The sequence below is a fragment of the Linepithema humile genome, chromosome 8 (assembly GCF_040581485.1).
Source record: "Linepithema humile isolate Giens D197 chromosome 8, Lhum_UNIL_v1.0, whole genome shotgun sequence".
Classification (NCBI taxonomy): domain Eukaryota; kingdom Metazoa; phylum Arthropoda; class Insecta; order Hymenoptera; family Formicidae; genus Linepithema; species Linepithema humile.
In genome coordinates, this window is record NC_090135.1 from 4,819,302 (window position 1) to 4,838,234 (window position 18,933).

The 18,933-nt window shown below is 36.5% G+C and overlaps 1 protein-coding gene and 1 long non-coding RNA gene across 2 annotated transcripts; one reads left to right on the forward strand and one right to left on the reverse strand.

Moving 5' to 3' along the window:
* Window positions 1–383: 383 nt before the first annotated feature.
* LOC137001770 (uncharacterized) lies at window positions 384–10,772 on the reverse strand. The gene is made up of 2 exons (XR_010891643.1): window positions 10,550–10,772; window positions 384–866 (listed from the first exon to the last, which is right to left on the reverse strand). It is a non-coding gene; the product is annotated as an uncharacterized lncRNA (long non-coding RNA).
* LOC105679280 (uncharacterized) lies at window positions 7,004–8,708 on the forward strand. Its single transcript, XM_067360916.1, has 4 exons — window positions 7,004–7,224; window positions 7,301–7,505; window positions 7,628–7,963; window positions 8,554–8,708. The coding sequence occupies exons 1-4, from the start codon at window positions 7,048–7,050 to the stop codon at window positions 8,601–8,603; spliced, it is 768 nt and encodes a 255-aa protein (XP_067217017.1). The 5' UTR covers window positions 7,004–7,047; the 3' UTR covers window positions 8,604–8,708.
* Window positions 10,773–18,933: the final 8,161 nt, after the last annotated feature.

Consider the following 18,933-nt stretch of genomic DNA (forward strand, 5'->3'; position numbering starts at 1 on the left):
ATTGCATTATATATTTCTATTTGATAAGTGTGCGTTTGATTTTGCATGTTGTGTACTGCAATATACCCAGATAGCACAGTGAATTCGCAAAGTATTCTTCAAAGTTTTCTTCTTTTCTGAATTGTAATTCTTTAGGAATTCATAGAAGAATACTATAAGAATGGTTTAAGAAGTTACATGCACCATGATTGGAATACTTGAAAATTTCTTAGAGTATTCATATAGTATTCTTCTATACCAACAGATTTATGCTTTATGAATTCAAAAAGAACAGTTTTAGAATAGATAAAGGATTACTTTATGAATTCAAAAGAAATAGTTTTAGAATTGAAAAAGGATTACTTTTTTGAAAGAATTGTAGATAGGGAAAAGTAAATATAAGATTATTGCTTTAAAAAAATTACTTTATTTATATACTTAAAAAAAAATACATATAAGTAATATGCATGTTGTTTAAAAAACAAACATATAATGATAAACACACATATACGTATAAAAATAATATAAACATAATTATCTATTTATAATATAATACATATAAATTGTAATATGTATTTATTATTTATAATGAATAAAAGGATTTTCCATTGGACACTTTTCAATGGTTCGTTTTTCATTTGAGATTTTATCCATATTAATTTCTTTTTCAAAGTTATAATTTTTACAACTAGTTAATTCGTCGATACTTTGACGTAAACGTCTATTTCGTTGCCATCTCGATAATTCAGTGAATGGTTTCACTCGACGTTTCATTTTTATTTGCAAAAATATGTACAATAATAGAAGTACTTACCTCTATTTTTTGTACTCTTTTTTTTGTACTCTATGATATTGCTTTGTTTTTAATTTAAGAGAGTTTGATAAATCTGTAAAAAATAATATATATGAAATTATATAACATTATAATCGAGACATAGAGAAAGAAAGGAATACAAAATTCAATAAATCATAGAATTATATATAGATTATTAAATTCATTGTTCATTATAGATTATTTATTATTGTTAATAGGAAGCCACTACAGATGACCTGATCTTTCAAATAAAATGAAATTATATAAAAAATAATGCGAGCTTGTTTGGAAATTCGTTACATGTCGTGAAACGTCGGAGCTTTCAAATTATGTTGGTCAATCTCAAAAATATCAACATATTTTCAAGGCTTTGACGTTTCACGACATGTAACAAATTTTCGAAAGCTTGCATTATTTTTTATGTAACTTTTATTTGTATAAACACTGAGGATGGTCGTAAAGACGAGCCGAAACGTTTGTTTTGTAAAATTCAACAATTAATAATTATATGAGCAATTGAGAATTATATTAGCTCGGGCTTATTCAGCTTTCTTTCCTTTTCATTTGTTAACAAAAAAAAGTTTTATAAAATTAATGTATTTCGACGACGTGTATATATGTAATAAAACAATGAAAATAAAAAATCTTACTGCACGCACGGACTTAGGAATATAGGGACAGAGCACAAAAGTTGCGGGGTGTTGGGAAAGACGAAAGGGGAATGATTAGTAACAACGCCACCTACTGTGTACCGTATTTTTTCTGTAACTACATTTTCACGCGCTAACCTAGCCTTGGCATATTTATGTACATTGTTACGTTATATTGTGAACGATAATATCAGCGAAAAACGAAATTTTCAGTTTTTTGGAAATAACTATATATTGTGCAAGCACAATGGTAAAATGTGCAATAAAAAACTGTTCCAACAAATCAGGAAGAAAAGCATGTAGCAATAAGGTAACATTTCATAGGTGAGTAAAAAATGTAGAAAAATAAATAATAGGTACCTTTCTTATAAATTAAAAATCAGTTAACAATAAAAAAAATAAAATATAATGAATGAATGAATGAATAATTTTATTGTTCCCCTTAGGGTTACAAGCTTTTCTTCTCGCCATACATTTCCTTACATCTATACTTAGTCTATACTTAGTCTATCCTTAATCCTATCTTAACCTAACCGCCTTTTGGAGCAGGAGCGTGAGCCATATGTGCCCACCCTCCTCCTCCCCTACCTATACACACACACATCTCGCCTCTGGGACTTCCGTTTCCATTGCTTTGTACATCTTTTATGTCCAACTACTTCGCCCCTTCTCCCTCCCTCTCTCTCTCTCTCTTTCTCTCTCTCACTCTCTCACTCTCTCTCTCTCTTTCTCTCTCTCTCTCTCTCTCCCTTTTTCTCTCTCTCTTTCCTTTTTCCTCTCTCTCTCTTTCCTTTTTTCTTTCATGCATCACTCTCTCCTTCACACATTCTCTCTTCCTCCTCCATATTTCCTTCCCTTTCCTCCTTCCCCTTTCTTTCTCTCTCTATCTCTTTCATCCACCGTTCCCCTTCTCCCTCCTCTCCTAATACCCATCCTACCGCCTCCTGCCAGCTTCCTCCTCCTTCCTTCCACTCTCTACACTCCTCCCATACGTGTTCCCATGTTTCCCTCTCTCCTCCACATAATCTGCATCTCCTTTTTTCCTCCTCCTCCCAGTACCTTCCCTCCCTTACTTCATTCCCCAACCTGAATCTTGCCACTCTCTTCCATCTGCTTTCACCCCATCCTTTTTTTAGGTAATCCGGTATCCCTTCCCCTTTTACTTCCTTGTACCATCTACTAAACCTCGATTCACTTATCTTTTCCCTTCTTTCCTTTCTCTGTTTCTCCTTGTCCCTCCTCTCTAATTCCTCATACCTCGCCTCTCCCTTCTCTTTCTTCTTCTCCACCTCCTCAATTGATATCTCCCTTTCCTCTAAGAACTTCCTCCTTTCTTCCTCCCATTCCGATCTCACTCTTCCCTCTTTGAATCTCTCTTTCATCTCCTCCCTACATTCCCTCGCTATCTCACTTCCCCTCCCCTCATCTAATCTTTTTTCAAACCCCCACGCCCTCCTTCCCGCTCTTCCCCTTAGTTTCTCCCTTTGTAGTTCCTCTCTCACCAAGTATCCTGGCGTCCTTGCCTCTACTCCCAGTACCCATCTTAAATATCTCTCCTCTGCCCTTTCCATTTCCTCTCTCTCCTTCCACCCCCATATCTCTACCCCATACCCCATCACCGTCCATACCAATTTATCAAATAACCATAACCTTCTCCCCCAATCCTTCCCGAATCTTCTTTTCCCTATCCCCCATACCTGCCCCATCACCGTTGTCGCTTTTCTCACCCTCTCCCTGATCTGTGCCCCCTGCCCTCCGTTTCTCTGTATTATGTATCCCAGATATCTAAACTCCTTCACCTCCTCAATTATCTTCCCTTTCCATCTCCATACCTTTTTCCTCCATCTCCCTCCCCCCTTTCTAAACCTCATGATCTTCGTCTTTTCGGTGTTCAGCTCTAACTTCTTCCTGTCCAAATATCTTTCTAACCTTTCCATCATGCCCTTCATCTCCTCCTCCTCCTCTGCTATCAAAACCATGTCGTCTGCATATACTAAGGAGTATATCTTGCGCCCTCTTAACTTTACTCCTCCCCATTTCACTTTCCCCATTTCCTCCTCTATATCTGCTAACATTACATTAAAGATTAGTGGGCTCAAAGGGCACCCCTGCCTCACTCCTCTCGCCGTCCAAAAGTTCCCCCCCTCCTCCCCTCCTACCCTTACTTTACTTTTCGTCTCCTTCAACACCTCCTCCACTCTTTCCACCAACCCTTCCCTTACCCCTCTCTCTCTCATTGCCCCCACTAATATTCCCCTATCCACCGAGTCGAATGCTGCCTTTAAATCTATAAACAGCGCCGTCATTTTTCCTTTCTTTTTTCCCAGCTGTCTGTTCACTAAATAATTTAAAACATATATATTGTCTAATGTCCCCATCCCTTCTCTGAAACCTGTCTGACTCTGTGGTACTATTCCCTTTTCTTCCACTTCCCTCCTTAGCCTCTCTGCCAACGTTATTGTATATATCTTGTAACATGAACTCATTAATGTCACCCCTCTGTAATCTTCCACTTTCTCTCCCTCTCCTTTCTTTCTGATCGGCACCACTCCTCCCTCCTTCCATCTCTCCGGCCATCCCTCCCCCTCCATACCCTGTTACACCAGCTCCAGACCCACTCTTCCACTTCTTCCCCTCCATATTTCCATGCTTCTCCTGGTATCCCGTCCACTCCCATTGCCTTCCCATTTCTTAGTTTTTTTATCGCCTCCTTTATTTCCTTTCTGCTGATCTCTTCTTCCTCCTCTCCCTCCCCTCCTTTCTTCCTTTCTCCCCCCTTTACTACTTTTCCTTCTGTCCCCCCCAGTAGCCTCATGAAGTACTCTTTCCACTCCTCCATTCCTATCCCATCATTTATCCTAGTTCTTCTTTTCCTTTCTCTATTTACTATTTCCCATACCTCATTCTCCCTTTTTACTTCCCTTGCTCTTTTTTCCCATCTTTCATTTTCCTCTTTCTTTTTCCTTTCACACGTTTCCTTATATTCCTTCTTCTTCTCTTTATACTCTTTCCCTTCTCCTCCTTTTCTTCTCCATCCTCTTAACTCCCTTCTTGCCTCCTTCTTCTTTTCCTCACATTCTCTGTCCCACCATCCCCTCCTCTTCCCCTCCTCTTTCCCCACGTCCCGCTCCACTTCCTTTATCGCCTCTTTCATCTTCCTCTCCATCCCTTCCCATTCTACCCTCATTTCTTCTTCCCCCGATTTTAACCCTTCCATCCTTTGTTTGAACTTTTTACACCCCTCCTCATTCCATACTCCTCTCCATATTTTTCCTTTTTCCCTACTCTCGTTCCTCTTCCCTTTTTGTCTTTGTCCCTCTCCCTTAACCCATACCCCCACTGGCTGGTGGTCTGACTCTATGTTGTCTCCCATCCCTAGCCCTTTTATCTTTCCCCTCGTATCCTCATCTGCTATTACGTAGTCTATTACCGTATTCCCTTTTCCTCCTGTGAACGTGTACTCTCCCTCCTCCTCACCCTCTATGCATCCATTCAGTATTCCCCATCCTCTTTCCTCCAAGAACTCCACCATCACCTTCCCCTCCCTATTCATCTTCCTATCCTTCGATTTCCCTCTCCCTCCTTCCTCCTTCCCTCCTCCTTCCTCTCCCTCTTTCCCTATCTCTATACCTCCTCCCTCCTCCCCTGTTCTCGCATTAAAGTCCCCCCCAATTATTGTACTCACTTCTACCTCCTTCTCCCCTACCCACTGTTCCATGCTCTGTAACATCTCCTCCATATTCCCATTAACGTATACCCCCACCACCCTCCATTTATGTTTTCCTTTTTTTATCCTTCCCACTATTATCCCTTCTCTCTCCGTTACTATTTTCCTCCCTTTGTCCAACATCTCTTTTCTTATCCCCATTACCATCCCTCCCATCGCCCTTCCTTTTTTATTTTTTCTTTCCGCCATTTGTACTCCCCACTCGTATCCTCTTGGTAACTTTTCTTTCACCCTTTCCCACCCTTTTTTATCCATCCATGTTTCTATCAGTACTATTACATCCCATTTCTTTAGTCCCTCCCAGAATTCTTTATCCTTATTTCCCACCCCTGCCACATTCCAGAAGGCTATTCTCCACTCCCTTTCCCTCCCGTCCTCTCGCCTCACCTTTCCGTCCCTTTCCCTTCTCTCTTCTATCCCATGCTTCCCTCCCTCCCCAATCTCCCTTCCCCCTGCCCCCCTACTTTTGTGCACCCTTTCCCGTCTCTTAGCACCTCCTCCTCCTCATCCCACTTCCACCATTGCCCATTTATTCTTACTCTCCCATATCCTATCCATACACTTTTCCCTTTCCTTTCCTCTTCCCTGGCTATCTCCTCCAATTTCCATCTCATCCTCCTTTCTTTCCATGTCCAGTCCTCTACTATTCTTTCCTTTCTACCCTTAAGCATTTTCTTTCTCTCCCATATCTCCTTCCTTTTCTCATCATTCTCCAGCCTTATCCCCACTATCTCTCTTCCTTTTTCTCTATCCTCCGCTATCCTCCATATCTCTTCTATCTTTACCTTCGCTTCTATAACCTTCATTAATTCTTCTACCGCTTCTTTCCTTTTCCCTTCCCTTACCTCTATTCCTTTTATTACCAAATTCCTTCTCCTCTCTTCCCTCTCTTTCCTTTCCATCCTCCTTTCTATCTCTTTTATTCTTATTTCTATTTTTCCTCCTTCTCCCTTCCCTTCTTTCCTTCCTCCTTCCCTCTCATTCTCTCCGTCTCTCTCTATCTCTTCTATTCTCCTTTCCAATCCCTTTATATGCCTTTTCATTTCCTCCCTCTCCTCCCTCCACCCCTCCTCCTTATCTCTAATCTCTTTCATTTCCTTCCTTATGTCTATTATTCCCTCCTTTACTTCTTCCTTCATCTGTCTCATTTCTTCCTTCCACTCCTCCAACCCCACCCTCATCACCTCCTTCATTACCCCCTCCATCTCCCTTTTCCATTTCCTCATCTCCTCCTCTCCCTTCTCTATCCCCTTCTGCTCTCCTTCTTTCTTTCCCTCTTCTTTCCCCGGTGACCTCGTTATCTTCTTACTTTTACTAAATATGCCTTTCTCCTCCTCTTCCCCCTTTTCCCATGCCTCTTCCCTCTTCCTCTTCCACATCTCCTCTATACACCCATAACTTCCGCGTCTAACTCTCCCCCCTCTCGCTTCTCTTAATCTCTCTTCCACTTCCAATTCCAATTTCCTTTCCATCCCGCTATGTCGCCACCTATCACCCTCACCTATTACCTTCTATCTTCTATGTGCTCCTCGCTCTTTCTCCTAATCCCGATCGTGTCCGTCTCTATATCCTATGTTCTATGCCTATCTATATAACTTCTTTTCCCTTGCCCTTTCCCTTTCTCTCTTTCACACCCTGCGCTCCCCCCACTCACACCCACTCTCTCTCACCTCCACTCTCTCCTCCACTCGCTCTTACTCCTCTTTTCACTCTCCTCTCGCTTCCCACGTCACTCCAAAAATTTCTCTCCACGCCACGTGTCGCACTCTATCGCACCGGAAACAGAAGTCCAAAATAAAAATATAATAATTGTGTTTTATACTCTTCAGTTATATTTTCCAAATTTTTGTAAACACTCAACTTTATTTTTTATATGCATGTATTTTAGATTTCCAAAATGTGAAGCCACGCGGAAAATATGGCTCACTAATATTGGATTAACCGAAGCAATGTTATCAAGTATACCAGTTTTATGTTCAGAACATTTTGAAAAAGAAGCGTTTGACAGAAGATCGGTAAATAGAGTTCACCTTAAACCAAACAGTATTCCATTTGTAAGTATACAATTGAGGCGTTATACCGAACAATGCTGTTCAGTTTATTATTGCAAATCAAATAATTCATTTACAGCCACATACTACTTTAATGGAAGTAAGTGATAACAATAATGAGACTGAAATCGAAATCGAAAATGCATCCAAAGAGTTTAGTGAAGAAGTTACTGTATCTTCTAATTTATCATATCCTTATAAGGTGGACCAACAGGAAATCACAGTTAATGTCAGTGAAGAAACATTTTCACCAAAACGATGCCGATTTGATGAGGAAGAAATAAGTGAGTATATAAATAAAATGTTAAATATAAATGTCATGTTTAAGCGAGTGTAAGTTAAGTAGGAATGAGTGATGTAAAATATTGAAATATAATATAAACTAATATTGAACTTATTATTGCAGAGACTGAGTCAGATATACAACATTGTCAAACAAAATCAACATCGATATCACCTAACCGATTTAAAGTGGACAAAGCAACAGCTGTTTCGCCTAATTTTCATTTTAACTCACCACGCAAAACTACGTTGCGGGAGATGTTGAAAGAGCAGGCACAACAACATTCGAAGACAGTATCAGCATTAAAGCAAAAAGTTCAGCGACAAGAGAAAAAAATTGCTTCAATAGTAGAGATACTACATACTTTGCAAGAAAAGTATTTGGATGAACATCAAGTGGATATCTTGAAAGATATCAGTTCTTCTAATGCCCATTTCTTAAAACGAGCCATTAAAAAAGGTAAGAAAGAGACAGTTCCGCAAATTTATTCACCTGAATTGAGATTGTTTGCATTGACATTGCATTATTACTCACCTAAGGCTTATAATTATGTTCGTAACTATTTTAATTCTTGCCTACCTCATGTAAAAACACTTTCTCGATGGTACCAATGTATCGATGGCAATCCTGGTTTTTGTTTTGAAGCTTTTGAAAGTATAAGGGAACGTGCTAAAAATACTCCTTACGCTTTAATAGGCACATTAATGTTTGATGAAATGTCTATTAGACAGCATATTGAGTATGATGGGAAACAGTTTTGCGGTTATACTGATATGGGTACAAATATTGAAAGTGATAAAGAATGCCTAGCGAAAGACGCTTTGGTTTTTTTATTTGTTTGCATGAATGGTGCATGGAAAATACCTATTGGGTACTTTTTTATAAATGGTATAAATGCAGAACAGAAGCGAAATCTCGTTTTACAAGCCTTAACAATGTTGCATGAAGCTTCTATAAAAGTAAAATGCTTAACATTTGATGGAGCACCTATTAATATTGCTATGGCTAAATTGTTACAGAAGAATCTACTAAATTTTGATATGTTACAGACATGGTTTTCTCATCCCGTGACCAAAGAGAAAGTGTTTATCTTTCTTGATCCTTGTCATGCAATAAAATTAATTCGTAACGCTTTTGGCGATATGAAATGGTTTTTAAATGAACGCGGGGAACACATTTCGTGGAAATTCATTCAGCTATTATACGAATTTCAAGAAAAGGAAGGATTACATTTAGGTAATAAACTTAGACAAACGCACATCAATTATCATTTACAAAAAATGAAAGTACGATTTGCTGCTCAGGTTTTCAGTAAATCTGTAGCTGATGCATTGAAAGTATGCGAAAAAGACCTACAATTACATGAATTTCAAAATTCTGCGGCAACTTCGGAATTTATAAATATTTTCAACGATCTCTTTGATATATTCAATTCAAAAAATCTTAGATCAGTCGGATTCAAAAAAGCAATTAATTTAGAAAACAGTACAGCTATTATACAAAAATTAAATGAATGTAAAGCATACATTTTTGGTTTAAGAACCACGGATGAAAAATTGGTAGTTCAGAGTAGGCGTAAAATGGGCTTTTTAGGATTTATATTATGCATTGAAAGTTTAAAAGGTTTATTTCAGGATGTGTGCAGAGATAGTACCGAATTTAAATACATTCCGACTTATAAAATATCTCAGGACCATATCGAATTGTATTTTGGATGCATTCGTTTATGTGGAGGGAGCAATAACAACCCTACCGCTAGACAATTTAAGAGCGCTTTCAAAAAAACTTTAATTCATTCCGAATTGAGATCAAGTAATGGAAATTGCATCGAATTAGAAAAAATCTCTATTCTACATGTAACAGTCAAAAAAAGCCCATCGCAAATCATTAATTGTTCAACTCCGACAGTAAAAATGCTGAATTATACAACCAACAAATCGACTATAATTAACGATCACAGCTATTATCCAGACATTAGAGTAGTTTCCGAATTTTCTGAGCGAATCATTGCGTACATTGCAGGATTTGTCATTAGAAAATTGAAGGCATCAATTTATTGTGAAATATGTATTGCAGCATTATACGGAGATCATGATTGTTTGCGGAACGGTTTAATTAAGCAAAAAACTCGTGGTGTATTAATATATCCATCCCAAGATACATTTAAGATTTGTCGATTGGCTGAAAATGTTATTAAACAAGCATTATATGAATCAGGAGGTAAATTTATGTTAAAACGTTTTAATGGGGATTAGCTTTTGACTGCTGTACTATTTCATATCAAAGATAATCGTACTATTTTTGATAATTTAGTACATCATTCAAATGATCAATCTCCATTTGAAAATCACAGGATACAGCTGTGCAAAGCGGTGGCCCAAAAATATATAAAAATAAGATTATTTTATGTAGGATTAAAGTCAAATGATTCAGCGAAAAGCGAAAGACACAAATTAAATAAACTTGTTCTTTTCAAAGGCATGTAAAAAATGTATTTTAAATATGACAAATTATAATAAATATCTTATAAAAAATTCATATGTATTTATTTATTGTTATTATTTTTTCGAATACTAATATTATTTCCTAAATTTCTATTTCCCTTATACAATTTCAATATTAAGAAGTATCTATCAACGTACATACACGATACAAATAAAACTGTTCAATTATATAGGCCATCGCACATAAAATGACAACTGCATATGCATAGCATAACACCGTCTTGACCAATGAGCATTCAAGTGAGTGATCTATGACGCCTTTATACTAGATGCTATACTAGATGCTTGGTTGAAACGATTTTATGCTATGCATATGCAGTTATGTCATTTTGTGTGCGATGTCCTTATCAATTTGAAGGTTGGCGGGTTTGTTAGTTTGCGTGCACAGTAGGAGGCGCTGAACTTATACTCCCCTCTTCCGTTTCCCGCAACACCAAATCGGCCTACAAACTGGCCTGGTGCTCTGTCCCTATATTCCTAAATCCGTGACTGCACGCAATTATTTTAAGGTTATATAGTATAAGAATTCAACCGTACTTACATTCAATATAAATTGTCCGTTTTTATATATTGCAGTGGCACAGAACATACAAACGTGACTGCTCGGTAGAACACACTATACCACACTATACGAAATGAATCGGAAGAAGCATTTTGCGCTTTACACATGTAAAATGTAAGAAACGTTTCTCGCTTGTACTCGCGGAGGTCGCACAGTAACGAATGATCTAATAGCTCCATCTGGTCGAAATCAAAATAAATAATATATTTCCTCATGAATTCTCGAAGTATTCAAAATACTGAATCGCAAAGTATTCATTATAAGGAATTCTTGGGGAATATTTCAAAACAACTAATTGCAGTTAATTTTTTTAGAATTCTTCAGGTATACATTTTTCTAATTCTGTATGACTTCTTTAAAATGAATTCTTTATGAACTTCTATTCATCTCTGTGCTATCTGGGTATATAGTATTATTAAATATGTTTCATATTAATGCTTTAAGATGCTTTGCTTATTTTGCTTATTAATAACATTTTATTTTAATAGCTTATTTTATTAATTATATTTTGTAAATTTTATAATATTTTTTAATTGCAAAGGTTTATAAGTTAGTGCTTTAATATAATTTTATGTTTTAATTCTTCCTACTGTACTATATTTTTATTAGATAAGTGCACACTATTTTATTTTATTGCATGTGTGTGCTGTAACATATAGTTTATTAGTATAGTTTATTAAATATGTATACTATAATTGTTATAATTTTAAATTATTATTTCTCTAGGATTGAACAAGCAAGCGAAATCAAGAATTGAAGAAAACAATTAATTTATTGTAATAGATAAAGATTTTCTCTTTCACTTTTTCTCTATTTTTTTTATTCATACCGAGGTGGATCGAGTAGCTGAGGTATGGACAATTGATAGAGTTGAAGAAGAAAGAGTTAAAATAATTTATGACTTATATTAAACATTATATATTTCTTATATCTTGTAACTTTGCAAATGTTTGTAAGTTTGTAAGTTTTATAGTTTAAGAAAATATTTGATTAATATTAAATTTTAATATAGATTACTTTTATTTTAATTGCAAAATAAAATACTTATTATAAAATGTAGTATATTATTGAAAAATACATTTTCATTTTGCTTAATAAATATTGTATTACAATTAATAAATAAACATATTGTATTATAAATTAATATTGTATTATAATTGTGTTTTCCTTTATTAATAAATTATTAAGTATATAAATATATATATATTATTATTAATTTATTAATTTTTGTTATTTATATTTATGTATGGCATATATTTCATTATTATTTGCTTTCTCTCTAATATACATTTACATTATATTATATATTATTTTACAAATCTTGCAACTTTTTTATTTTTTACTGTATATTACATTAATAACAATTTATTTTTATAATAATAAAACATAATTTCTATTAAAATTCGTTTTTTTTAGATTTAGAAATAAGTGGGAAAGAGAAAAAAAACAAAGCAAGGAGAAAAAGTGAGAAGGAAGTTCAGATGGCAGTACTGGATTTACTCGCTGACTTCGCGCATGCGCACTCATTTTAGGCTTCATAAACATCAAAGGTGCTGACACAGAGTTGCGCTACTGTATATACTGTGCCCGTGTGATGTCCCGACAATGGTAAAATTCAAAAAACAGAACATTATTAAAGAGATCTGTACAAGTCCATCTAAAATTCATCCAAAGAGCAAGATTGAAGTTATGATTAGTGTTAACTGTATTATTAGTTATAAAAATATTAATTATACTATAGCTATAAGAATACTGCATAATTGAACAATGCATTGAACAAATAAGTGAAGAGATAAGAATAAAATAAGCAAAGGTTACCAGACACCCATCTTATCCGTCGGCTATCTTCTATAAACGAAAACGAGCTGCATATCAACTTCCAGCCAAACGATATTCCAACGTATCAAGAAGCCGATGTGACGATTAAAAATCTATGCGATACTCTCGAGGGCCTACTCCCCACCACAAGAGGACCAACGTACATCATCGCTCGTGAGACAGTTCTCTTCCAGCAGACTCACTGTTAGGTCATATTAAGTTCTACATACTATTTTTCTCTGCATTGTTCAGTTGAAAACACTGAGTTATTTGGTTTATATTTAGCAGTGTAATATCTGCATTATTAAGACGTATCTATAAGGCTTTGTTCCTAATTAAAATTAGGTAAGCTAATTTAATCTATTTTATTTGATTTTATTCATATCCTTTTCATACGATAGATTGTTACCTCCTGTATCCCTAGTAAACCCGGTGAATGCAGGGTGACTAAAAAATAAGGAGACATTTCAAATTTCGCGCTAATAGTCGATATTACAGAATTCTCTACACACGTCTAGTGACCAGACGTAACACCCGTGTCCCGCCGAGCATACAATCTTGAAGAAGAAGAGCAGTGTTGCGCCCGTACTATTTCGCCGCTGATGCTGTGTGTGTTACAGCTGACGGACCACTGATCGATAATATCGATCGGTCATTAGAGAGTTGAAGCCAAATGGCATTTATTAATAATCTTTCTTATATTCGTTGTCAAGACAACGAATATTGATTAACAGTTTAAAGGGTCTCTATGACAGTTATAAACAAACTGTCATATGTCAGATCTGAGATAGCTGTCAGCTCGAGCGGACGTTTATGATAGCTCCGGTCTTTAAATCATATTTCCGGTTTCTTATTGTAAAGTTCTGTGTTGTTTATTAAAGTGTTCTCTGTTTATTCGAAGTGTTGTGTTGTGTTGCTTGATTTCGTGAGTTTCGTTGTCGTGCGTGAAATACCGGTCCGCGGACGCACACACACAACAATATTTTATAGTTTATGTAAAATTATGTCAAATTAAAGTATAAAATATCTTGTAAACCATTCAATTTTTGGTCATCCTAGTTTTATAACTTTTTACGACAAATATTATGAGAAATCGATTTATATAAAAAAATTAAAGTGGTTTCATTTAAAAAAATAAAAATGACCTTTAAATCTCAGAAGCGCTTCCATCCAAGGTCAAACAAATATCCTTATATTTTTTCCCTCTCCAAATCCTACAACTTTTATTTAAAAAATTTTTTTATTTAACTCGGTGTTTCTGAGATATTTGAGTGGATTGTTTAAAATGGGACACCTTGTATTTCTCATTACTCTTGATAGCATTGCAGGCATAATAAATACAAAATATATTTTGTATTTATAAAAAATTATAAAGTAAGTAATTTTCCCAACTCGCCAATATACGCGCAACGCGCAAAAGTACAAGTACAGTGAGTATACAAAGTACAGTAAGTATATAGATACAAAAATATAGTGTCAACTACTGTAAATTATTTTAACCTGTAAATAACAGGTGTAAAAAAAAGTGGTACAATAAGGCTCCAGGCGACGATCCACTTAAAAAAAAATCGAACGCGCCATAAGTGGAACCTCAAAGGTGGTGCGGAAGACCACTACTTATTAATAGTACTAATAAAATTACCAATCTATATCTATTTGACTGCATTTTTAATATGCTACTGTGTTTCTCCACTAATCTCCACAGTACATGTATATGTAGTTACTGCAGTAATCTTGCTAATATGCAGTAGTTTAAAATAAATAATTAAAAGCTTTGCAGGCGTGTAATCTTTCATGTTGATAAATGTAAAATAACAAGCATGGCTAAACGAGTAAGGCGAATGGCAAGAATATTAAAAATCTCGTGTTTGAAAACTGTGATTTTGTAACTTTTTTTCCTTTTTTAATATTTATTTTAAGTAAATTATTAGATAATGTTTTTGGCTAAAAGAAATTATTTTATCTTTATTAAAAATATTCACATATGTTAAATTAGCACTTTGTTGCAACATTGTAAAATAACTTCATTTTTCTATTAACAATAGCAGATCTGTATTATTTCTAAAATTGTTAGTTTAATATATGCGAATATTAATAATAAATAGAAAATATTATTTTTTTGGGCAAAAAAATATTATCTAATAATTTACTATGTTAGAAACAAATGTGGAAAAAAGAAAAAAAAGTTGCACGAAGCAGGTCTCGAACAGGTAATCTCTAATATTCCAGCCACTCGCCTCAGAATTTCTTTTCTGAATCAGAAACGCTTGCTTTTAACATGCAAGTAGCATGCATTTATCGTCTGTTGTATCGGCTCGGTGGAAGGGAGACGTTCGCTCTCTTCCATTGGTTGAACGGCCGAGCTCACACGGATACGTGACGTAGCGCTTCTGTAAGGTTGTGTGAGGCAGCGGAGCCGGGACCGCTGTGGGAAATATCGCATCACTGATCGGCGGTTTCGGCGGCGGGCCCCCACTAACGGAATTTCAGAACGGTCGGATGTGGGGGTCCGTTCGGCGATTGACCGCCGTTGTTTTTGATGAAGCTTTATCGGCGCTCAATCAGTGTTGCGATATGGGACCGGTTGTATGCGCATGTGCGGCTCTGCGCATGTGCGGTGATGGAGATCCAGTGCCGTTATATGTTATGTGTTGACTGTATGGCGGGACGTTTTGACATGAGAAGGTCTGGTGACTACAAATAAGGTAAGATTTATTTATTTACAAGCATGGAATCTACGGAGCCAGCAGCTAAAAAACCAAGAAGTAAAAAATTTCAATCAATTTCAAAAAATTTAGAAATATTTTTAATGTAGCGGGGTAACGGTGCCTTGTTTAATTTGTATGAGACACTGTACTGACGCCGTATTGCCGCACATGCGCATACAACCGGTCCCATATCGCAACACTGCGCTCAATGCGCCCTTGGTGGGCTACGGACGATGGACGGTCCGTAGCCGTAACGATGCAGCTTGCGGGCTGCACCGTTACAATACACTTATGAGAACTCGTGCAGTTCTGGCCTGTACTGGCAGCACAGATGTCTATACTAGTACTAGATTGCTAACTTTAGGCTTTGACGTATGGAAAAACTGAGGGTGGCAAGATTTCCGGTTTCGGCCATGACACCCTACAACAAAATGGCCGCTCAACAACTGCTCAACAACTGCTCAACAACTGCTCAACAACTGCTCAGCAACTGCTCAACAACTGCTCAATAACTGCTCAACAACTGCTCGGCATCTTTCAAGAATTTTTACAATATTATCAATTTGTATCACCACGCCGGGTATCACATGTGCATACGCACGTACAGATATAAGGCCATCACACACAAAATGACATAACTGCATATGCATAGCATAAGACCGTCTCGACCAATAAACATGCTATGTAAATCAATATGGCACCTTTATGCTAGATGTTCATTGGTCGAGACGGTCTTATGCTATGCATATGCAGTTATGTCATTTTGTGTGTGAGGGCCACAGATGTCTATACTAGTACTAGATCGCTAACTTCGTCAAAAGAGCTGAGGCCGGCAGGATTTCCGGTTTCGGCCATGACACCCTACAACAAAATAGCGACAATGCGTGTGTAATGTGTATAGGCCCTCACACACAAAATGACATAACTGCATATGAATAGCATAAGACCGTCTCGACCAATGAACATCTAGCATAAAGGTGCCATATTGATTTACATAGCATGTTCATTGTTCGAGACGGTCTTATACTATGCATATGCAGTTATGTCATTTTGTGTGTGATGGCCTTATATATGTACGTGCGTATGCACATGTGATACCCGGCGTGGCGATACAAATTGATAATATTGTAAAAATTCTTGAAAGATGCCGAGCAGTTGTTGAGCAGTTGTTGAGCAGTTGTTGAGCAGTTGCTGAGCAGTTGTTGAGCAGTTGTTGAGCAGTTGTTGAGCGGCCATTTTGTTGTAGGGTGTCATGGCCGAAACCGGAAATCCTGCCAGCCTCAGTTTTTCCATACGTCAAAGCCTAAAGTTAGCGATCTAGTACTAGTATAGACATCTGTGGTGAGGGCCTATACCACGGACTAAAGCCGAGAGCACAAGCTTTTACATAAAGCATAACGCATAAGCATAAGGAAATTGATTGGTCTATATATAAGCATAAGCAAATGCATAAGGAAATGGACCAATCAATTTTCTTATGCTTATGCGTTATGCTTTATGCAAAAGTCTGTGCTCCGGCCATAAGGAATAGAGGGACTGAGTCTAAAGTCCTAGTTTAGGCGAGAGGGGATGGTAACTCAAGCGTGCGGGGGGGACTGCTTTCCGCCATATTAATGTAGCGATTCTCACACAGAGATTCTGTGTCTGTGACATGGTTACACTCGTGTAGTGGTGCCACTAGACATAACGAGTGACAAGCATAAAGAGATTAGGCGATTTTATTATTGTTGTATTATAAATTTTATAAAATACTTTAACTTTTATTACTCTGAGGTTCTGCATACAGTAGACAAAATATTAGAAATAGCAATAAACATTTAATATTAAAAAGAGAAATTATTTTACAAGAGATTATCTAACAAGAGAATAAAATATATTAATTAGTTCCAATTCTTATTTCTTAATTTATGCATTAATTTTTTCTATTCTTTTTATTTTTAAAATAAATAATTCCAATTTCTTATTTCTAATATTTAATAATTATTTCTATTTCTATTTTCTATTTTGTTTATTGTGCGCAGGATCTGACTTTCATTTCTCACATATACGCAAATAGTGAGTTCTATGTGTGGTGATTACTAAACGAATATGGCGGCCCCCCCCCGCCGCAAACATGCTCCCCCGGTACAGCTTGTGCACCGTCCCATGGACATAGGAATATAGGGACGGAGCGTAAACTTGGTTGATAGACGAGAGGAGTGAAGCCAAAATGCGGGGGGGTCCGCCATGATACTGTGCCTGAATCTGATTGGTTATCGTTATACGTATGCTGTTGTTATTATACACTAGGTAATGCATTTCGTCTAAGTCGAGTTATCAAACATGTTCTGTCAAAGAATTTCTTTTCAAAGTGGACAGAGCAAATACAAGCTGTACTTGGGATAGATGATGAATTTATTTCCAAAATATCTAACCACAATGTACGAGTTTTAGGATCTTTGGGAAAACTAAGAAAAAAAAACAATATTTTTAACAACTTATACTCTTAAAATAAAATATATAATATTATTTTAAACATATAATATTAACTTTAATATGAATAAATAATTTCAATACCTGTGAAATGTTATTTTTACATTATTTCTGCTATTACTTTGTTTCCAATTTTGATAGTCGGATCTATTTTTACAAGACTGTACAAAACACTGCACCATTTTTTATATTCACAAAATATATTTAAAATAACAATTTTAATTAATGTTTTTTCTTGATATAACTTCAAATGCTCATTATATCTGCCCAAATTGCATAATATTTTTGCGTCGAATAATGACCAATTGCACTTGCGTCAAATAGTAGCCAATCAAAAATATGCACAGTTTACCTCGTCCCCTTCCTTCAGTGATTTTCCTCTCGCGACGTTAGGCTGGCGTCACATAGAACCCGTAATCCGTAATCCGCACCGGAAGTCCGCAAAAGTTACTAGGGATTGCGTCCGTAACGTTACGTATGTTTTTTCTCCTTGTGTCCCATGGAGCCGTAAATACATACGTAACGGTATTACTATTTTTTATTTAACAAATTATAATTGTTTATTTGTATTTTATTCATAAGAAAACTACAGAATATATTATAATTTTAACAAAAATTTTAATTAAATCGTCAAATTTAGTTAAATAAATAAAATTAAAAAAAGCATTACTAGTAATAAATAGTAACTTTTAGTAACTTTTACGGAAATTTCATGGAATTACGGCTCCATGGGACACAAGGAGATAAAACACACGTAACGTTACGGACGCAATCCCTAGTAACTTTTGCGGACTTTCGGTGCGGATTACGGATTACGGGTTCTATGTGACGCCGGCCTTACACTCTGACCCTATATTCCTAGGTCCATGCACATTGGAAGTCGCACGATACTTACATCGCGCTTGCGCAAACTAATAGCCAATCAAATTTAGGCACACTTTACCTCATCGCACCGTCCCGCAGTAGCTTCCCCCCCCCCGCAACGATATGCTCGGTCCTATATTCCTATGTCTATGCACTGTCCCTCTATTCCTTAGTCCGTGGCCTATACACATTAAGCCCCTTACACAATGCCAGGCAACAGGCAAGAGGAATAGAGAATAATGTAAGAAAGAAAAAGAGAGAAATAGCTTTTCTCTCTTTCTCTTGTATGTTATTTCCTGTTCTTATTGCCTGTTGCCTGGCATTGTGTAAGGGGCTTTACACACGCATTGTCGCCATTTTGTTGTAGGGTGTCATGGCCGAAACCGGAAATCCTGTCGGCCTCAGCTCTTTTGACGAAGTTAGCGATCTAGTACTAGTATAGACATCTGTGGTGTTATGGCACTGTAACAGACATGATAAAGCGAGAATCAGGATGGATGC